We start from the raw sequence: 22,707 nt of genomic DNA, 5'->3' as shown, positions 1-22,707 counted from the left end.
GCCCAAAGAAGGTGCTTACATGTGATAGTGACAATCACGATGTAGAAGAACATGTGGAATGTGAACTGATTTGATTACAGGTAAGTTTGGCAACAGTGCATCGATCGTAAAATTGCAGGATACGAAAATGGCATCTTCGATGATGAACGTTTGCCGTTAGTGCTACGAAAATAAGATTTTTTTATCAGTTCGTAATCACAATTAGCGCAAAACCATTCACGGATAGCCCTACTGACCATTCTCAGTAAGGTTAGGTTAAGTTAGGTTAGGCAAGGCAAACATAGTTAAAATTTGGGGTCAAAATACCATGCACGGGTAGCCCCACAAACCATTCACGGTAAGGTTAGGTTAGGATAGGCAAACATAGTTAAAATTTGGGGTCGTAGTAATATCAGGAATGTATATTTCGTTTTTTAAGTATTGGAAACACAAAATCTTCCGGTAAATAAGGAGCAATGTGCTTATCGCGGACCACTCAATTTCGCTTATGTTGCAATTTCTACACATGATCACCAAATTTTAACTTCAAATTCGTGATTAGGAGGCCTCAATTAGTGAGTATGTAAAATATTACAAAAATCGGGGAGAGTCTGGTATTGTAAATTCGCTCCTTCAGAAAGAGCAGAAAGATTTGGTAAGTAAATGTGTATATTTTATCTTCTGTTTTGCATGCTCATGAGGTGTTGTTTTTTTTAGTCGCTTTACTTGGCGTAGGGACATTTTGACTACGTCTGTAGGGATATTGCTGAAAAATGGTTGGAAACACTGTGTGCTACGAGACGTAATGAGTGCACACTCATGTTCACTTCTGTTTGCGTTTATCAGTACGCGTGTTGTTTATACTGTGTTATTGAGTTTGTGTGCTATTCAGTGTTAGTGCTTTATTGTGTGTTAATTGTTATTCATTCATTAGTTATGCCGCTAAACAAATATAGTCTTGAACAAAGAGTTTTTATGTACGATAATTACGTGAAAACGAACTCTTGCAGAAAAGTGGTCAGGCAATTATGATAGACAGGATATCTTGAACCTAAGAAACGTGTTGTATTGCTGTTGAAGGAGGTCATTTTCAACATCTCTTATAACACAGGAGGTTAGTGATCATCATTATTATTACTTAAATATCATTTTACGCTTTTGGTTTGCTTTATGCACCGGAATGCTGTCTTCCCTTTCTGTCAACTGAAGATAAAGTATCTATACTATGTCTAATCTAAGATTAGATGTCAGAAGTAAGATGGCAGAAATATTTGTATTTGGGAGGACACCTTTTCCAACATCCTTGCGACAAGGTACGTGCTTATTTCAATTGTAATTGTAACTGTAATTGTGAAAAGTGGAAACATAACAAAACAAGCAGTTTCTGTTACGGACTTCCTGTAACACAATTTGCCGAGACCTGCTGCATGACTGAGCCACCAAGCAGCTGACGCTCTCGCGGTAAACGACTGAAATAATAATTATGAGCTGGATTTAGGTCTGTATTTTAAAGTTTGTGTAGCATCAAATCTTAGCATGCATTGGCATTTGTATTTGATTTATTTAATGTTGCCTTTTTTTCCATCTAGTGACAATAATACAGAACCATGATTTGATTAAAAACACATGCATTGGAATGCCCATGCATAGGGTTTGAACGAGGAACCTCTGTTCTCATTCAGGTCAAACTGAAGTCTCTTTTCCAAATATCAGTTGTTCGAAAGGAGTTTGGCGTCAGCGAAAGGTCCAGCCAAGCCTTAAGTTTAAAACCAGTTTTCATGTTGTAATAGGTTTTAACAATATTCCTCAGCTCCTGAAGAACATTTTTCTTATTCAATCCCTGCTGGATCTCCAAAATTTTGGTGTTCGGACAGCAGTGGGAGGACAATTAAAGCCAAAAGAAACTATAGATGAGCTGACTGTGCACCACACAATGAAAAGCCACTTGACAGACCCTTCCCTGAAAGGGCAGTTGAGTCATGTGATGAGGGAAGTAGGAAATATGTACTACAGTAACCCCCAAGTTACGTAATTAATGTGTTCCGTAAACCTTTACATAACTTGAATTTTACGTAAGTTGAATTTGTAAATTTGTTAAGTGTAACTTCGTAAGAAACTGCAATATTTATTATTATTATATGTATGCATATTATTTACACAGTATTATTTTATAAATGAAATATCATGCAGCAGTATTTACTCTGATATAAACTATAAAAGTATGAAAAATATATAAAAGAATATAAAAACAAACTGAAACCACACTTTTCAAATAAAAAAAGGTCTTGTGATAGCTACGCACAGTTATTATCTAACTGTGAATTTATGTAAGTTGCGTATTACGTAAGTTGGGGAGGGGGGTTACTGTATTCTATCAAAGTCTAGACAAAAAAGCTGTATTGACAGACCCAGCGTAAAAGCATATTCAGATTTCTCTTAAAGACAGGTTCATACGAAGTGTCCAAAATAGGAGGTGGTACGTTAGTAGGAAATTGTGCCAGCTTGAAGAGTTTTGCTAGGATCTCATACCCTAATCAATTCAATGAATAATTGACCTTCTGTAGTATCACTATATTATTGTTAGTCATCAAATATTATCTTGGCTGTTTGCCTTTCAGGATCGAGGTTCAAATCTGGCCGCCGTGTTAATCGTCAGCCGTTAGTAACGGCCAGCAGTGTCCTCGATACCCTTCAGTTAGACATGGCAAATCTTGTGGTCGGATCTAGCAACTTAGGGAACATAATCAATGGTGGCAGCAGCATGATGAATTCTTCCAGTGGGCTAACAAGTGGACCTTCCAGCCTCTGCAGCTCTCAGTCAGCATGCACCTCGTCTTCAAGGAATACTTCGAGTGAACCTGCCAGCAGGGAACCAAAGTCACATGCGGACAAGTGGCTGTTATCTCCTAAAAGTAGGTATAATTTTTGTTTTGTAAATCGGATGACAGTTCATACACTTGTGAAGCCCTAAGCGAGCTTTCACATTAAAGTCATATGCTAGATGCAACTATGTACTGTTTAAGCTGCCTACATAATAATAATAAAAAGGATATGACAGATTAATCGGTACTCTGTCGTTATTGACTGATGTAGGCATTCATGATGAAAGTTGTGCGAATTACTCACAAATTTAATATAAATATATTAATAACTTACGTTTTGCGAGTATCTATGTTGCTCCTGCGACGTTTCGGGATGCAACTGCTCCCTTCCTCAGGCTGCTCAGGCTGGAGGGGAAATAGAGGAGAAAGAGAGGGGAGGCACCCAACCTCATGGTCTACAAGGAAACTTTGGAGTATTGCAATTGCAGCACACGGCTATTCACAGTTTTAAAGTTTTAACATTCCAAGGAGCAGTTTCTAATCGGGGGAAACAGCATGGTACTATGACGTGCACCTGTAATGGGTTTTAGATTTTTATTGTTTTTTAACCACACACCTTTTACCAATCCCATATCCTGTACCTATGGAGAAGTCGACGTGGTTATGAATTATATTATAACCTAAACGTGAACAGCCTGAGGAAGGTAGCAGTTGCATCCCGAAACTTCGCAGGAGCAACATAGATACTCGCAAAACGTAAGTTGTTAATATATTTAGATGTAGGCATATCGGTGTATCAGTAATATTACCAATCATTTTGCCTATCTGATTTATCTATAAATATCTTAACAATTTTGTACAATATTGTAACATTTTGTTGCAATTTTTATGGATATGAACATGTAAGCTTCATTGTGTACCTTATTTTAAATATTGAGGCACTACGGCAGTAATTAATATGAAAATTCTGCTTTAGAATGATTTGTGAATGGATCACATCGTTTGTAAGTTACCTTTTATTGACACAAGGAGCTGCAGTAGCTAGTCGATAGGACATCTGAGTGCCACGTGGGAGACCTAGGTTTGATTCTCAGGGTGGATGATCTAAGGTTGGAATTTTTCTTGCCTTGTCCCTGTATAAAGCAGCCCTTGGGATCAACCAGCCATAAATATATGGGTACCTGGGGGCTAAAGACGAGGGCATGGTGCTGATCACATCACCTCTAAAATGGCTGAGATCAAGAATGTGTGGGACCCTGTTGACACATGGTAATTTGAAACTGAATATATTTTCGAAAAAGGAGTTACTGAGAGAGAAGTCAGATATCCAGGCACCTCCTAATGTAGTAATAACGTACTCCATCAGCATGAAAACAAGAGATAAAGAAAGTTCTGTTTTGTTAAATTTGCAGTTTGTAAGAGTTAAAGGTAACTGTAATAATTGCACCATGCCATTAATGCACATAAGAGGTGTGATCAGCACTGTTTTCCTATCGCCCTTACCCCTCAACGGTTGCCCCAGGTAACCATTGTCTAGAGCAGGGATTCCCAACCTTTTTACGTTCGTGGCATCCTTGGGAATGAGATTCTAAACTTTGGGCACCCCTGTTAGAATTTATTTCAATTTTTAATCTTAAATCGAAGTGGAATATGTTATCAGGAGCAAGTTAAATTTATTGTCAAGTGCCAATGTCATTAATTTATTGAAAGATATAAGGAACAAACATCAGAATAGAATACAGTTTACAACATTGGAAATAACTTAAATGAGTTTTGTTTTATTAATATGAGACTTGCAATTGATGCTTAGAGCACAAATATCAGGCCTTACAGTTGACAACGAAACATGCATATCATCCTCAAGGTTACGCAGTCTATTTCTTGCTTTGGATTTTATTGTCACCATAGGAGAGAAGGTTTGCTCACACAAATATGAAGTTGAAAAAGGCAAAAGTATGTCCACTGTTTTCTTCACTAGGTTAGGATACTCCTCTGCCAGTCCAAGCCACCAATGCCTCACTCTTGATGAACCTTTTTATTTTTTCCCCCTAAAATATATCGCAGCATGCCTAAGCCGATCTTGCAATACCCTAAGGTGCCCTGGTTGGGAATCACTACAGAGGCTGAATAATCCTTGGAGACACTTTATGCAGGTTGATATTCAGAAAATTCCCTCCCACCTGAGATAACAATCTCCAAAATTCAAACCTGGATCTCCTGTGTGATGGACAATCCACTAATTGACCACCGTGGCTCCAGGGCTTTGAGTAACCTTCTGGAGCTTTTGTTTGTACTAAACTCATAATACTTCATGGAATGCTTTCTTTAGTTCCTCTAGGGTACTCCAGACCTTACAGTGGAAGGAAAACAATGGGTTTCCGAAAGACAGGTTCCTCCGTAGCGCAGCCAAGCACCCCACCATCCTCCAGTAAACCACAACAAGAGTGGATGGATCTGTCACCTGTTAACCCAGTGAAGCAGGTAAATATATTAGTCTACGGGGGATATGTTATTTTCTCTTGTGTGCAGTATTTACACTGCAAGTTATGTGACTTGAATTTCACAATTAATAAATATACCAAACATCAGTTTTACTGAAAAAAAGATCTATATTTTTTTCTTCTTGTTCTTCGAACTATTAACACATACCGTATTTCACCCCATAATTGTCACCACTGCATAATTGTCACACCTTGTTATTTCAGTCCAAAAATTGCTTTATAACCTTTCATTGCGTAATTGTCGCATCAGCATGTCAGATAACAAAACCAATGATAGTGGTGCAGAATCTTTGGACACAGAAGAATAAATTTTGTATCTCTATACTTCGTAACAGTAGTTAATTTTCTCAAGTATAATGAATCAAGCGTAGAAGGATACCACTGTGCAAAACCACCGCCAGGGCTGAAGCAACCGACGAGAAAGGGGGAAGGGGAAGCTTATTGTTTCACCCACTGGCGGCAATGAAGGTGCATGTTTACTGTTCCCTTCAAAGAAAGGGAAGGGTGATTATCAGCAAGAAATGGACAGACCAAGATTTGAATCCTGGTTTAATGAAGTGGTTCATAATTTGAAACCAAACAGAGCAATAGTAGCAGACAATGCACCCCATTGTATATATTACCAATAACAAATCATGCTTTTTTTGGTGGTATAATTTGAAGTGTGTGTGTCTTATAGTAACGGATGTATTGCGAACGAAACAACCAAGTTTTTCATAAATTTATTTCTAAACCAAAAACAATAATTTGTCAAGAGGGGTCTATCGTTGTTTACTCCTTGTTTTTTTCTTGCTCTAAATATACACACATGCTCTCATGTTTCGAAGATATTTTGTGATATATATATTAAGTATAACACATTTATTAGATAATCTATGCTCAGAAAGAACTTTAAAAAATGTATGTTTCAGGAGACAAAAAGAAGCAAAAATACATTCCGCTTGACATGCATCCGGGTTTTGATGTGTTGTGCAGTTGGCAACACTGCGGATTTTCTTAGTGTCTGCGATGTAAGCAGCTCGACGGTTGAAGTAAGACTGGCACGCAAGATTCTGAGCTCAGTTCTCGCGTGGATTGATGCATAAAACCTGCTGCAAAATTAGCCTGATGCGCAGCTTAGCTTGCTCCTAATCTGAGCCACTTTGTCAGGAATAGGAGTGGTTGAAGTCTGCCTACATGTATGGAAAAAATTAACAAATGTCCACAAACTACAGGACATTGCATTTCATCTGATGTGAGTACTTTGTAGCATTTCAGCATTTTTATGAATTCCTTATTCTTTGATTTTTTTTTTTTTTTTTTTCAGGATCGTCTAAAGGCTTTCAACAGTTTCCTCCAACAGTTACAGTTATCTCCTTTGCAAGATGACAGCAGTGATTCGTCTTCCAACACTGCAATCTTGGTTACACGACTTGGGTGAGTCAAGGCGTAGGAGAAAGATCAGGTGTAACTCTATTTAGAATTATTTTTCAGCCTCTATGTTGATAAATGTACAGCAGAAAAGGTTATGAAATAAGCAAAGGAAACTTGTTAGGTTTAATCTTCCCTTAGTGCTCCAATGAAAGTAGATATTATAATTCTAATAGTAATGATATTAGTATTTTGCTCCCCAGTATATAATCTGGAATAAGAAAATCAGTAATTCTATAACTTGTATTTAATATTATTTATTTGTGATTTGTCTTGTTGCTTTGCATCGCTTCCCGTCATGTTGTGTTGTGTTGAGTCTGATGCAGTGTGTGGCTGGCCTTACCAAACTAAATATAAATGTCTGCTGAAGGTACCATGTGTTCTCCCAAAACGTTGCAACCAAAACTGTATTTTTATGCTTGTAACCTGTAAACTACAAGAGAAATAAGCCTACAATGCATACATACAAGAAGAATTATAAATGAGGTTTAGCATTATATTTTTAATATTTAATTTTATAAAATATTGAAGTTAGAAGATAGACAAGTCATAAAAACATGTACCATTTGTTGTACTTTTTAATTCTTTTTGTCAAAACATATGTCAATTCATACTGTAAAAATAATTGTCTATGATCAAGCTGCTTAAAATACACTTTTAATAGCATTGAAAACTCTAAATATACGAAATATTGAATTGTGTATTCTACCCCCTAGAATGCAGCTATGGACTATTCACCTTCACAATTCTAACCCCCAACCTGCCGAAAAAATCCTACTTAAGCTAGTAGTTGTACATGTATTTCAATGGTATTAATTGTAAACTGTGTTTTTGTGTATTATTATTATTATTATATATACACACCAATATCCTACCAATCCAATATAAAATGTAATTGCTCCTCATCATGAATAGTTAATTAACCTCCTTAATTAATGTATGTAAACAGATGACATCAGTGGGATTTTACCTTTGACAAAAAAACCTGAATACCGTATTTACATGTGTGTAACATGCATACTGCTTTCTGATGGGGAAAAGTGACAAACAATTATATCTCGTATGTACGAGGGGAGAGTGAAAAGTTTCGAGCCTCGCAGGGAAGGGGTGTTTGAGCTACAGTTTTTCATTATGATTTCTGTGCATAACCACATAATATCTCTAATCACCCCCCAGATCAATGCACTTGTGCATTCTGTGCTGCAATTTGTTTGCAGCCATCTGGTACAACCTTAGTGACAATGAAGTTCGACCAGTCACAAATATAGGAGTGCGTTGTGAAAGAAGGAGAACACATGCATATGCTGAACATATTTTATTCAGCAGGCTACATGGAACAAAGGAAAACATAAATTTCCGCTGCAACGCAGCAGTGTATGGTGTCCACACAAAATAAAACATGTTCGTCCATCTACACGTGACATTGAAGTTCGACCACTGTTAGAGGGGATCCTGTTTACCATGGTGTGATGCCGCCCCGTCGGCGAATAACTGTGGCAATGCGTCGGGGCATGCTGCGGACGAGTCGTTCAAGGTATTCCACATCGATGCGGTGCCATTCCTCCTGCAGGCAGGCGATAAGAGCAGCCACTGTCGTGGGTCCCCTCTGTTGCACACGTCGCTTAAGAACACGCCACACATTCTCAATGGGCGAGAGGTCGGGACTCGATGGTGGCCATGGCAGAGTTCGCACGTGATGGCGAGTCAACCATTCTCTTGTCAGACGCACTGTATGAGGCCTGGCATTGTCGTGTTGAAAGATGAGACGCCACCTGTGGAACAGGTGCCTTCGCACTGTGGGAAGATGCCGCTCCAGTATGCGTGTATAGGCGTGTGCATTCACAATGCCCTCACAGACGTGTAGTGGGCCAACTCCAGATGCCGTCATGCATCCCCATACCATCACTGATGCAGGTTTCTGTACCCGAAGTGCATAACATTTTGCTTCATTCTGTTCCTCCTTCCGACAAATGACTGTTTTCCGTATTTTCCCGTACACAACATTGAAAATGGATTCATCCGTCCACAAAACCCTGTTCCACTGCCGAAATGTCCATCCCCGGTACATTCATGCCCACCGTAGTCGATTGCCTTTGTTCAACATGGAAAGGAAGGGTTTACGTTTCGCCTTGTCCACTCGGTAACCGCATCGCTGTAGGTAACGGCGAATGGTTCTGGTTGACACTTCAATGTGAAAGCGTTCTCGAGTCCACGGTCGTAATTCGGCCACAGAAACATGATTGTTGGTCTGGATATATCGCCTACATATCCGTAGGTGATCCGCACGCTCAGCAGGCGTTTTCGACCGGGGGCCTTACCTGGCTCTGTAGTACCCGTATTTTGGTGGTGTTTGATGATGCAGTGGACGGTTGACTTGGGTAAGTTCAGTTGCCACCCTATTTCCCGTTCACTGAGTCCATCCCGTTGCAACTCCACCAGTCTTCTTCTCACGGTGTTGTCAATAGGTTTGCCCCTGGCCATGGTGACGATGCACTGCGGTTCCTCGGTGCACAGCACGTGCTTATATACGGCGGACTCCCTTATCGTGTCCGTGACGTCATGCTTCCGTCGAATCCGCCACTATCTGGAATTTTCCGTATGGGTCTGGTGCCTGGTCGAAGTTCAATGTCACGCGTATAGTTCCGCGTATAGTTCCCCGTTTTCGTTCTTTACCTGACCTTGGGTGCAACATGCTGGGATCACGATTCTTGCCTGCTCACACACCTCCTCTTACACACATGCGTCACTTCTGCGGGTCACCCATTCCACCGCCTATGCCTCTGTGCATTTAATCACGTATTCCTTTCTGGTCGAACTTCATTGTCACCAAGGTTGTAGAATGATTTGTCCTGAGTGTCACACCACTGAATGACCGCCTTCGTCCATGTGGAAGTGACGTCCTCGAAGTGAATTCTTCACAGCAGGGAAAAGATGAAAATCTGACGGAGCAGGTCGAGGGAATAAGGTGGATGGGGAAGTGCAGTGAAGCCACAATTTTGTGTTGTGTATTGAAGAGTGAATTACATCATACCTATTCAATGAGTCACCTGTTATGTGGACCAAGAGGAGAATATCCTCTAGTGTAAACAATGTCACAAACCCATACCAGCTCCCTCCATTGTGTTTAACATCCCAAAGCTTTTATTTCTGCATCCACATTGTTTATTCTGTACTAGAAGAAATCAAAATTATGTTATGGATTTGCAGTGCTCATGAAGTTATTTTCTATTATGTCTTGACCGACAAATACCGCTCATATGCATCCTGTGTGGAGTGAGGTGTGTGCTCGAATTCTGCCAGAACGGTGCCACTTTTCTCATTGCCGCGAAACATTTTGTTACAAAGTGAAAAATCGTGGGAAATGGCCATTTAGTGTGTTTTTTAAAATTATTATTACTAAAGAAATCCAACCGGGTAATTTGTATTTGCACCTGTTGATATATACGTGTTATATGCAGTGACATAGTGTAAACATGCATTGTGTTAATGTTGGCTGTCCGAATTATTTAGTGCATAATACGCACCACAGTTTTTGGGGGCAAAAATTTTGGAATAAAGTGTGCATTACACATGAATAAATACGGTATTTATACATTTGATTTAAAACAGAGTATTTATAAAAATTTTCGATCGATAAAAGTATCAATAATTTTATCAAGACACCAATATTCTTATACCGATAGGGTACCAATTAATCTATCTGTCATGCCTAATTTTGCTTATTATTTGTGTTTAGAAAATTGTCCGAGGCATCAAATCTCAGCAGGGAAAGATCTCCTTCTCCACCACGACAGCCACCAACTCCTTCCCCTCAAGTTTCCAAAGATGGCGTCACGTCTTTCAGTTGGACACCGTTGTTTTCTTCTCTGAAAGCAGGTAACTGCCATACAAGTGCTTGCCTCATGAATAGCTTTAGTAGCACATCCTTTGATATTAAATGTTTAATCTGATTATACAACTCATCACATACAATGGCCGGTTAATGAGAAATGAGCCAATGACGTTGCCAGTATTCCTGGGGGTCATGCCTTCATTTGAAAGATCTTTAGTACAATGGATGTGGATTGGCTGTCCTAAAAATAGAAATGATACCAACTTTTTTCTATTGTGATTCTTTACGTAGTTTACAACTTCAATAATTTATAATTATTTATTGGAACCACATACAGACTTGGTTTATATGTCATTATGCAGCAAATTACTTCAAGTTTTGACTCACGTAGTGTGTAGTTGCGGAGTTGATCACATGCGGCACCACCGGTCTATCGTTGAAATGGCTTTCACTGGTGCGGAAAGAGCTAATTGCGTTTTCTGGTTCGAAGAAACACTCCACTAGACTTTTTTTGTGGGGGTTTGTGTAAGATAGGGTGTACACCCCTCCCCTACCTCATAATCTTCATGAACTTCAAGATCGCATCACAACAGCCATCGCTAATGTTACCCCTGAAATGCTTGTTAATGTTTGGCAGGAAATTGACTTTCGTTGGGATGTGTCCAGGATGACCAACGGTTCACACATTGAACCATAACAGATTTCTAAAAAAAACTTGGTGTTTTGCTGCATAATGACATCTGTATGTGGTTCCAATAAATAATTATAAATTATTAAAGTTGTAAACTACATAAAGAATCACCCTGTATTGTATATTGTATTTTTTAAGGTAATATATAGACATATTCTCCAAAAACTCTTCTTTATATTGATGTATGCCGACCTCCGTGCCAGAGTGGTTAGCACATCACACTATGGCACCAGGGGTCCCGGGTTTGAATCCTGGTCTGGGCATGGATGTTTGTCCATTCAAACCAGGACCCCTAGCATCAAATGTGCTGTGCAAACCACTCTGCCACGGAGGATGGCATTTCGATTTGGACTATTCAATTTTAACATATATTCAAGAGTATTCTGCACATCCTAATATTGCATGAAAGACAGTTTACCTAATAATTAATTGTTTTTAAGTACCAGTAATACAATAAATAAAAAAAAAGCTTCACATAATGATTGCACCCAAGTTGTTTTTGCAAAGAAAAAAAAGGGGGGGCATAAAATTTGCGACGATTATGCAGTGAAATACGGTAATTTTGATAAACACTATATGTACATATGAGCAACTAATGATACAAGCAACGACATGGGCGTAACTTGGAATCTACTGTTGGGAGGGCAAGACCGAAAGTTTCCATAGCATTAAAAATTGTGTCCAGGACAATTTTGCTAAATAACTGCTAAATTTGCAAAATTATAAAAACCATAAAGTTATATTAATATTCAATTAAGTTTAATTAAACTTTTAAAAACATGAATTATTTATTGGAAAATTAACAAGCTGAATAGAAATTTTAAACAAAAAGCAAACTTTTGTCTTTTTTCAAATTTGTTTAAACTTAGGACATAAAAGAGCATTCTTCTTTCTGGTTTCAAATATTAGTCCTTGGGGACTTATTTTAACTTGGCCTTCCCCAACTGGAAATACTTGATTCAAATATTAGAAATTTTCAATTATTCACGTGGGAATTTACACATAGTATTGTCATCACTATTCTTAAAACTGTAACCAAGACGTCCCAAGTTCGATACCCAGTGGAGGCCCATAGTGATTCAGATTCCACTTAAACAAAACTGTAGGTCCAGTCCTGATTAGCATATCTGTGCATACCATGGATTTAAAACAACAAATCAACAAGATAATTTATGCATGAAACTTTTCAGATTCATTGACTTTTTGCCATCCGCTGTGCACTTCGCAGCACTTGAGCTGGAAAGAACTATGGATTTTTATGGAGATTTTTACACGCATACATCGTCCACTGTTCCATGTCATTGCCGGTGGCCGTGAAGAGCAAGGTTCCCCCCATACCGTAAGGACCGCATAGTATTTCCAAAGCCCTGAAAACCTGGACAATACCTACTTTATAAATTGGACATTTAACCAATGTAGTTCTCTTTTCTACATTTTGGAGTTTTTTCTGTCAGAGGGTGGTAGTTCGCTCTTTGTATTTCTGGCATTTGTTGAAGAAAAGAAAGCCTGTGAAATAATTTATTTTACAATTTGTTTGCAGAAACTTTTGTCACTGATATTGAGCAGTTCATAGTTCTAGTGCATAATGGTTCCGTTATTTGAGAAGAAAACTTTAATTAAACCCAGAGACTGTCGTCAATTTCTCCTTTGTAAATGATCTCTATTCTAAAAATACAAGTGATAGAAATACAGTAGTTGTACGCTATCTATGTTGAGAAATGATATTACCCAGCCACGCAAGAAATGTGGGCTTTAGACGTGAATTCCTTCAATATTTGGAATCATGCGAGATGTGGCATGTCCCAAGAATATCCGTGAGGTCATAAAGCGAGTATGGACCATAATACAATTTCTAAGGTGTGTTTTTCAATTTTAATGCATATTTTGATCTTTATGGTCCATGTAAATCCACCCCACCATATACCACATGTAACACACAAGAATGATTGAAGTTTCTGGTTCTAATGAAGTTTCAGTCTCCTTTCTCGAAGTTGCGTTTGAGTAAAATTCATTTATAATTTTTAACCTATTAATATCATATGTTTCTTAAATATACAAAACAGGAAGAAGGTGAAAGATTTAATGGCCAGTAGTGTTGAGTATACGCCGTATTCATCTTGAGCCTTCAAGGGCAAAAAAGAATGCTCACAGCATCCTGAACTCACGAAGGTTGTCAAGAATATTTTGAACAATTAATTCCAAATTTGGAAAATATTCTCTTAAATGGTGTTCCTCGCTCACATACACAAACATTTCTGGGTTGAAACTCGTGATCAGTGTTCTAATTTTCACACATTCATGACAACACATTAAGATCTGAAGTATCTTCTGTCTGTGACATTTTATGGGTGGCAAATACCTTTCTTTCACTGAACATCTGATTACCGTATTATTTTTTTGTGGAGGGGGTATTTGCCCTCCCTTCCCCCGCCAAGTTACGCCTATGAGCAAGGAGTTTACAAAATCTTGGAAGTATTTGTATCAATTTCTGTGCTATATTTATCAAGATTATATTTAAATAATGTTATTTAGCATGAAGACATTTCAGCCAGTGAAATGTTGTTTTAATTGCTATTTTTCTAAGTGTTGTTGATGGCCGTTATATATTTGAAGGCACATTTTGTCATTTTAAATTTCTAGTCTAGTTAACACTATGTAGCAGTTTCAAAGACAAGATAGATAATTATTTGGAAGTAGTTGCAGTTATATTTTTCTTAAATTGCCTGTGTCACTGAGAATATAGTTTTAGAATTATATTTGATTTGAAGCTGACTCGTCTTCTTTTGCAGCAGGTGAACGAGATTCTTCATCAAAGCAGGAGAGTGAAAAAGCAACAAGGTCGAGTGAAACCGAGAGTGATGATAAGAAGAGAAGGAAGGACGATGTGTAAGTTCCAAAAGTGAACATCATTGGTAACAGTGAATGTGGTGTGAAACATCATTGGTAACTATGAATGAACAACGATGAAAAATATTGTAGTTTTACAGTGGCGATTGAGTCCTTTGACAGGACGTTTTCAGGGAAAGTTGTTAACATTGATTTTTCCCATTTGCTGTTTTTATTTTGTGTACTGAGACATTCTTCATTTGTGGTTAGAGGAGGCTGCGAAACCAGAGGTATCAGGTTCTATTCTTGACGAGACTTCACCAATATCTGTCATCAGCTCGAGTTTTTTAACCACAGCAACTTCAGTATATGCTATCATAGCTGGACTGCTTGGAAGTCTGCTGGTACCAGACTTGCACGGTCAGCCTGGCTGGGAGTGTGGGACACAAAATGCTCCTGAGGAAATGAGGTTCGTAAGCAGTGTACGAAATCCTGGGAGGCCAAGCAGGATCCTCCCCACCAACAATTTTTACTTAAATCCCCCCCCCCCCACCAAAAATGTCTGGGGGGAGAGTTTATGTTGTAACAAAAGATAAGCAATTAGTTTCGACTTCAAATATACTTTACTAAGGATAATATCAAAAAACCACACATAAAGTAATCTGATTGTGAGTGTTGAATGATTATTTTCCTCCCTACCCCCCCACATCCTCTAAATGTCCCTTCATGGCATGGGTAGGGTTAGCAGACGTCTGGTTTTTCCCGGACATGTCCTACATTTTAGCCTTATGTCCGGCATCCGGGCGGAATTTTAAAAATATCATATTTGTCCTACATTTTGAGCATCACTTAATATTAATTAGGAAAATACGTGTTTCAGGTGAACAAAGAAAATCATGCAAGTTATAATACAAGTCTATGGACTGCCCTTCCAAACTTAATAGTGAAATTTATTTTGATTCAGTAATTGCCCAAAAAGAAAATAAAAGTTTGTCCTGCTATAACTAAATCAGAAGCAATTTATGAAAAAGTTTTGAGGCCACATTCTGATGATCTGACTGTTTGATGCATGAGCGAAATTTCTTGCCTTGGGGTTCATACTGATGGACTAAAGTCTGTAAAACATTTGGTACTGCTTCAATATATTTTCAGAGTTTGATTGTTCATCAGTCACAGAAATATATTTTGACTAAACCTGAAATTTTGAGAATTGAAATTGAATTGAAAAATTGGCTCCTCTGAGAAGTACCATTTAAGAGTTCATAAAGAAATCATATCTTCAAAAACTGAAAAGTGCCAATTATAAATTCCTTTCTAACTTGTTCTGGAAATCTGTATTTTTTGTTGGGAGTGTTTTGGATCCTACATTTTGACTTAAAGTCCTACATTTTGGGACATTGCCCTACATTTCCTCATAGCGATCTGGTATACCTATGCATGAGGAGCTTTACCTTTTGCCTTACTGTTATAGTAATTGCAGTTTGTCTGGGAAAATCAGCATTATGAACAATGTAATAATAATAATAATTCCTTTATTAAGCATGCAAGGTTCAGCTGTAGGCTGCTCTACCACCTAACCCTTGTCATGAGCTACATAAGAAAATATAAGTATATATAATACAGGCGCGGAGCGTCCATGTAAGCCGGGCTTACACTTCATTAGCTCTAGTAAAATGTATGTAATTATCTGGCAAAAATTCATAAACAACTTCAAAGTTCAAATCGGGTCGACACCAGTGTTCGAGATCATGTTTGTTAGATTGCAACACTTCAGCGCCAGGCAGCACTTGGGATCTCCCGCCTTCTGCTTGTGGAAAGCTGTAAGCCTTCTGAATCTTGCCTTACAAATTTCTGACCGCGAACGAGCAGTGCCTACCCTATGTGGGTGCAAGGCCCGTTCTCTGGGTGGAGAAGAGCAGGCCAAAACCCACGTGTGTAAACCTTCCGGCCAGAGGCTTACAACAGCGTTGCAAACCTTATGTTTACAAAAAGTGTTGTTCATGGATGTCCGCAGTATTTCTTTCCACCGGGGTTGATTAAGCATAGTAATTTTTCCAGGGGTGGGGGTAAACTAGGTATATTTCCCCCATAATAAAGTTGCCTTCTCAAAAGATACAAATTCAATTTGAACTTAACATTTTTCTGCAACGCCCTTACAATAATTAACATAATTTGATGTGACTGAAATGAAATTATATGTGTGAAATATATTCTTTTGTGGTTGACATTCGATTTCCAGGAAGGGCTTCCTCCCCTTGCCCCTTCTGGACATCCATGGTCTCCTTCAAACTCCGTAATTATGCTACATACTACTAAATTGTTCTGCGATCTACATATTATTAATATTAATTTGTAACAAGAAATAAATATAAATTCGAATGGTTCAACCAACGGGATGAGTTCGACGTCATACGTGAAAAGTTTGAGAAAATTCAACTACCATGAACATCGGCCCTCTTGTTTCATTTATATCCCCAACTTCCAAACGACTTACGAAAATTGTGCGAGATTTAGCACCATTATGCTTGGGTTGGCTTCACTGGCTAACCGTGAACACGCGCCAGCGAGACCCAGGTCCTGCAAGAGGAGGGTTCTCCAGCGTTGTCGGGTATGAATGAATGGTTGGCTGCAAAGGAAATTTGAGCCAGTGGTGTTTCAAGGAGGTTTTTTCCAGGAACAGGGAATTCTGAAGCAAAAAACTAACAGGAAGGGAAAAAAAGGAGAAACACCTAATAATGAGCGAGAAACTGGAAAATTAGATATACAAACGCTTGTTTCTGTTTTTCATTTGTAGGAGAGCACAAACATTGGAAATATTAAGATTTCTGTTTTTCGTTTATATTTGAACTCAGCTGGTAGTAATTGAGCTAACAAGTGCAATAACTTTTTCAAAAATTAAAATGTTTAATTAAAACTGAATATTAAACCAGTTTTACAAATCTCATGTCAAATGTGAACAAAATATTATTAATTACATAGTCCGTGGTTTAAACACTCTTCGAACAACGTACGAAATGCCTGTTTATGGTTGTGTACCATTCAGAATTTACGGTTCTACGATTCTCTAGTGGCACTGTAGCCATATGTCAATTTTTCCCCAAAAAACAGGCGACCATTTGCTTCGAAGTGCTTCTTGCACGAACAACTGTTGTTGGTTTGTGGATGTAGGTAGGCCCACCACTTCTCTAGCAGGCACGGTAACAGAAACGAAAAATAAAGTGCCCCGATTTTGTGATTCATGGTACGAGCTGATACTTGGTTATGCAGCGGTTGTAAAAAGTATTCAGCACTTTTCTGTTTCTTTCTGTTTTAGTTTCTTTATTATCATTATTCTTCATTTTATCTAACTTTGCATTTTTTTATGGATAAGTTACTCATTGTGATAGGAATAAAACCGACGTAATTACCAGTTGAAATGTAGCCTAGCAAAGAAAACACCAGGCTCAGGGATTTATCCAGAATATTTAATCTGATGTAGTGTAACTTTGTTTTTAAAGGGTGTAAGGTTGAATTTAGTGCCAAAATTAGGGTTTTGTGAAAAATTTCAGGGAGGTGTTGTGAAAAAATGGGGAGGGGTTGATGATTGTGGATAAATCACTGACCCAGCCCCAAAATAAACACAAGCCTTCATCATGCTAGGCTTACACTGTTGGAAAGGTCACGCTCCGCCACTTATATAATATAATATGATAATACATGAATACAGATGGAAAGCTTGATCACACTAAAGAGAAATAAAGAATTTCACATTACCTACAATTACGAATATTCTCATTACAGTAATATTAGTCATAAGATAATATAAATATGAATGTTAACATAAGGTTGCCTTTAAGTAAATAATAATAATAAAAATTGAAGATAGTAATAAAATTCCAATAGTTACAGTTATAGAATATGAGTGTTTTGTCGTTTGTTGAGTGCCAGTTCACTTCTAGTATGTGCTGCTGTTCTGCTGCTGTTCCTGTAGAAGCATTTCTTTCAATTTAATTTTGAAACTCTTATTGAGTTTTATGGATTTAACATTTGTTGATAATGCATTCCATGCTTTTCTGGCAGATATAGAAAATTTTTATTTGCATGATTGTGAGTTTTGACATGCTCTTATATTTTTTACTTTATACTTATTGATTTTTTTTTTTCAGTTCTCCAGATAGACCACCAAATTCTTTATGAACAACAACTACAGCACCTGAAAGCCCAGTGTTAGCAATATAAAAAGAGTCAAAATTAAACTCCTTAATTTTTTAAATTGTTGGAAACATCTCCCCTTTTTTCATTGCAATATATATTGTGTTGACGTGTGCACTATGTTGTTTTTGTATTTTTTTTTTCCAGTGTATGTTGTGCAAGATGAAACATGTATAAATGTAAAGTGGAAAAGTAGTGCCAAAACTCTAATTTTTCTAAATGGTTGTGTTATTAATTTAGAAAAAAATGTGGTTGAATTGTGTTAAGTTATCGGTGTAAACTTTACGATAGATTATTTCGTAATTTAATATCTTGTGACTTACAATAATACATTCCTAGGTTTTCTTGCTTATGTGAAGTGTACTGGTACTTTGGAGAATTTTTTTTATAATTAATTTGTCTTTCTTTACACGAAATAAAGTAACATTTTTCTTAATTGCATGAGCAGATTTTCTAAATACATAAGAATATGTTTTGCTTTATGTTTTTTGTTTTCTACTTTCGTACTTAAAGAAAAAAGATTATGGTTACACCATAAATGCTAATTGTTACAGTATTAACAGAGTGAAACCTTTAATATACACTTTTTTCAGACTTGATACTGCAAAGTTTAAAACAAGAAACTACTGTAGTGTAAAATGTGGAAAAAAATTCAGACATTTTTGTAGCATTGAGACATACTCTTGTTACAATGAACATTTAAATGCCAAGAATATAAAGTTGAGGTCCCACTGTATACTAATCAACTGAATTTGAAATCACAGATTTTTCAATTTTTATAAGTTTTACTAGAAATGGGAGAATCATATTTTGTTTTTGTGAAAAGAGGTGCAGAAATTTTCATATTTTTAATAAGACATATTAGTAGAGAATTGAATTCATTCCATTATTATTGCATTATTCTCATATTTCAAGTCTTCAGAACAGGTGATTTACACACAGTAATATCTAGGTACTGTATTCCTTTCATATTGCAACCTTTGTAATCCTCCCCTGAAAATATTCTGCATACTAGCCTAGTGTGGTGTATATTAGGCTTTGGCATTGCAGTTGTGAAGAAAATATGTTTAAAAATATGAGTGTTCCTTGTTCTTTTTTTAAAGAAATACCTCAGCGAAATCAAATTATGTCAGACATTGGATTACTTTTTCCATTTGTATGTATGCAAGAACCGTTGTGGTACAGTTAAGAACTGAAATCTTATGATTATGTACTTTTGATCCTGAAAACACACTTTTGCAAAGGTTTCTAGTAATGCCCTTCTGTTTGTATTTTTACTAGCATTCTTGGTTGTTAAGTGGAAATGCTGTCACTTTGTAATCAAGGGGTAATGGATTCTATCCTGGTGGAGGCAAATAGCGGTTAAGATTCCACTTTATATTGGGATCCTATTCCTATCTGAGTATAATGTGGACTTAAAGAAACTTTGGGTTCTACTTTAATAGTTTATCAATCTCAGCTGTAGAGATAGGGAAAACTAGCATTAATCCAGGTTCCCATGCATTAGTAGTCATAATTTTACTTCCTTCAAATCTCATTTTCCTTGTAGCTGCCTTGATGACTGAACACATTGGGTATGGCTTAAAATCTCCCCTCCATAAGTTCAGAGTCCATTTTCCAGGCCGTGGCATGCCCAGGATTTTTGAAAGGGAGTGGTTACGTATACTTTTTCTTGGTAGTTAACCCTCATTTTGTCATATTTTCCTACCTTTCATTTTTTTTTTTAGGAATACTGGGCCAAAAGGAAGGGGGGGGGGGTATAAGCATCACCAACCCCTGCTTGGGCATGCCACTGATGACAGGTTACACTAGCCTGAGTGATATTTTCACTTACTTCGTGTGCAATCAGTAACATGATTTTTTTGCATTGTTTTATCTATTACCATTCATCCTTATCCATGTGATTTACCAAAAGAGGTAAATGATTACAAATAACCAAAACTTTTGGGGCATCTTCTCAGATGACTGGGCTGGCCCTCAAAATAAAATAAATTTTCCTTTGACTTTTCAAGAGTGACGCTATTGACATGTCTGAAGAAAATTTTGCTAAAAGTATGATTGTTACTGTTCACTTGATTTCACTAGATGTATAATATCCTAGAGAATCTTCTCCTGTACAGTGTGTGCGAGAGATTATCATTCTTATAAAATGTATTTTAAATTTTGAAACATAGGGCCCGTTCCGAAAGTCGCACTAGTTTAACGCGTAAACGAGTTATGGTAAATGGCTGTCCCATAAGTGCTTCCTTGCGTTTCGTGCAAGAACGAGATTCACCAAACGCACGGACCAGAAGGCTGGTTTGTTCAGTGAGAATCGTCTGCTGCGTTCAGACGATGCGCGTGCTGATGGATTCAAACTGCACTAGTTCAGAAAATGTATTATAGTTTTAACAGAGAGCGATATGAAGCAACATGCACAAGATGAGTATGCCTCAACTGTTCTTACAATGTGATTAAAATGAGTAACAGTGTCCCCAGTAGAGTTTATTTTTGCCCTAAGGACATTTCTTCCACTGGACGCCATGTGGAAACTTTCTCTAAGCAATACGCTGCGCCTGCGCTTTTGCCTAGTGTGTCCCATAAGTCTGTAAAATAACTGGTTTCACCAGATTCACGAGTCCAGTTATTATTGAATGCGTTCGTTTCTTTAAGACTTTCGGAACATACTCAAGCTCAAGACACACTTCCTTAGCAATAGCTTTTGAAAAAGTCATATCATTATGAAAAATTGCTAAGGCATATCCAGATGTTTGTGAGTGTCTTGTATGTAGGAATAAAATAACAATCATTCAACATAATAGATCGTAGATTTATCCTGACATCATTTCGTACCATCAGCATGGTAATGCTGCCTGTTTTTAAATTTTAAGCCTTCCTGCTGTCTTTTCTATGTCCGTGGAACAGATCTTTAACCGTTTTGTACAAGATATTCCAAACCGGCTCAGTTTTTCAGAATTTTTATCATTGTATTTGAAAATGAGACTTTTTTTTTTTGCAGTCATTGTCGAGAAAGGACAAGCAGAGTGATAGTGTTTCAGAAGGTTAGGGCAAGCACAGTCAAGTCTAGATAAACCTTTGTGCATAATGTAATTTTAAATACATGAAATCCTCGTCACTGGCCACTATATTTTCCTTTCCCTCTCAAAATCAAATGGACAGCAAGAATACATTTTATACGCATATAAACAAAAATCACAGCAGATTCTGTAATACTGTGCTTCCTCTGATCAACAGAAGATTCTACAGTGACGGCGTTGGGAAACAAATTGTATGGGGAAAAAGAGTCTTCATCTACAAGAAGATGTTCTCTTGCAGTGACAAGATTTATAACACAGATTAATAAAAATGACATGAAAAACAAATATTGGTAGAAAATTGTTTTGAAGACTGATATGTGGTGCAGATAGAGGTTTTTTTTTTTCTGCTCTGTCTAGAAAAGTTATTTTACATTAACCAAGCGAGTGAAGTCTGAATTTGTAATTTTCATCCTAAATGCTTGTATGTCTGCTCATGTTTCTTCCATGGTATATAATCCTAAAAATTAATATTAACAATAATTCTCCTGGTGCACAGGCATATTTCCCTTCCCTGTGATATATTTTGTAAACATTGTGTATATGTGTGTGTGTGTGTGTGTGTGTGTGTAGGGTGTATTTATTATTGTTAGTTTTCACGAAATAAAAGAAAAATTAAATCAGAAGAATTGGCTTCATTCTCCTATACCTTTTTTCCTTTACAGTGAAATATGGACTTGTTTTTACTTTATTTCATATTCTTTCAAGCCCAAAAACACATTTTTATAGTTCTACAATTGAACATGAGTTATACATATGTCAAGGTGAAGAGAAAATAATACGTACAACTCAGAATTACATACAAATAAGATTTAGACACCATGTCATATCATTAAAATACTGTAATTTTATCTCTTTTGAGGAACAAGATATACAGGTTATTTCGGTTATAAAGTGGTAAATTAACGAATCTAGAAGTTTGATTCTTAAATACATTACATTACATTAGTCACTTTATTAGTGAACACTTTGATACAGAAATACTACAGTAAACACTAAGTTTTAGTGAACTAGAATTTTTCATACTGAACTTAAACATCTTTATACTTTTAATGTTAACAAGGAATCTTCCATAATATTATGTAAGAAAATTCACAAAAGATTGAATTAATGTGGACTAGCGTCTACTTTCCTTATAAATTTTACTTTGTGGTCAAACGTGTAAAGTTTCCTCTCTCTGTTCTCCATGGCCGACCAGTATCAACTGAATAGGTTCACTGAAGGAACCGCTGTTCTCTTTTTATTAGGGAACTGCAAACGTCAGCTATCTGCATCTTTCTAACGTGTGTGCTTTCGTATCGCGATTAACCCTTAAACGCATAGCGTTACCATATGGTAACGCTCAACATTCACACACTTTTGTGCTAGGGGCTTGTCTAGT

The 22,707-nt window shown here is 37.2% G+C and overlaps 1 protein-coding gene across 2 annotated transcripts in view; it reads left to right on the top strand.

Moving 5' to 3' along the window:
• Positions 1-21,885, top strand: part of LOC145990048 (E3 ubiquitin-protein ligase TRIM37-like) — a 131,386-nt gene extending 109,501 nt beyond the window's left edge. For both annotated transcript variants that reach the window (XM_083125684.1, XM_083125683.1), the window contains exons 12-17: positions 2,598-2,891; positions 5,131-5,282; positions 6,609-6,718; positions 10,449-10,588; positions 14,025-14,121; positions 18,207-21,885. In XM_083125684.1, coding sequence (XP_082981810.1) covers positions 2,598-2,891; positions 5,131-5,282; positions 6,609-6,718; positions 10,449-10,588; positions 14,025-14,121; positions 18,207-18,237 — 824 coding nt within the window. In that variant the 3' untranslated portion in view covers positions 18,238-21,885. The remainder of the gene's footprint in view (positions 1-2,597; positions 2,892-5,130; positions 5,283-6,608; positions 6,719-10,448; positions 10,589-14,024; positions 14,122-18,206) is intronic.
• Positions 21,886-22,707: the final 822 nt, after the last annotated feature.

The sequence above is a fragment of the Lepisma saccharinum genome, chromosome 7 (assembly GCF_977018435.1).
Source record: "Lepisma saccharinum chromosome 7, izLepSacc3.1, whole genome shotgun sequence".
Classification (NCBI taxonomy): Eukaryota; Metazoa; Arthropoda; class Insecta; order Zygentoma; family Lepismatidae; genus Lepisma; species Lepisma saccharinum.
Note: the sequence above shows the minus strand (reverse complement) of the source record. Positions and strands in the feature narration are given on the sequence as shown.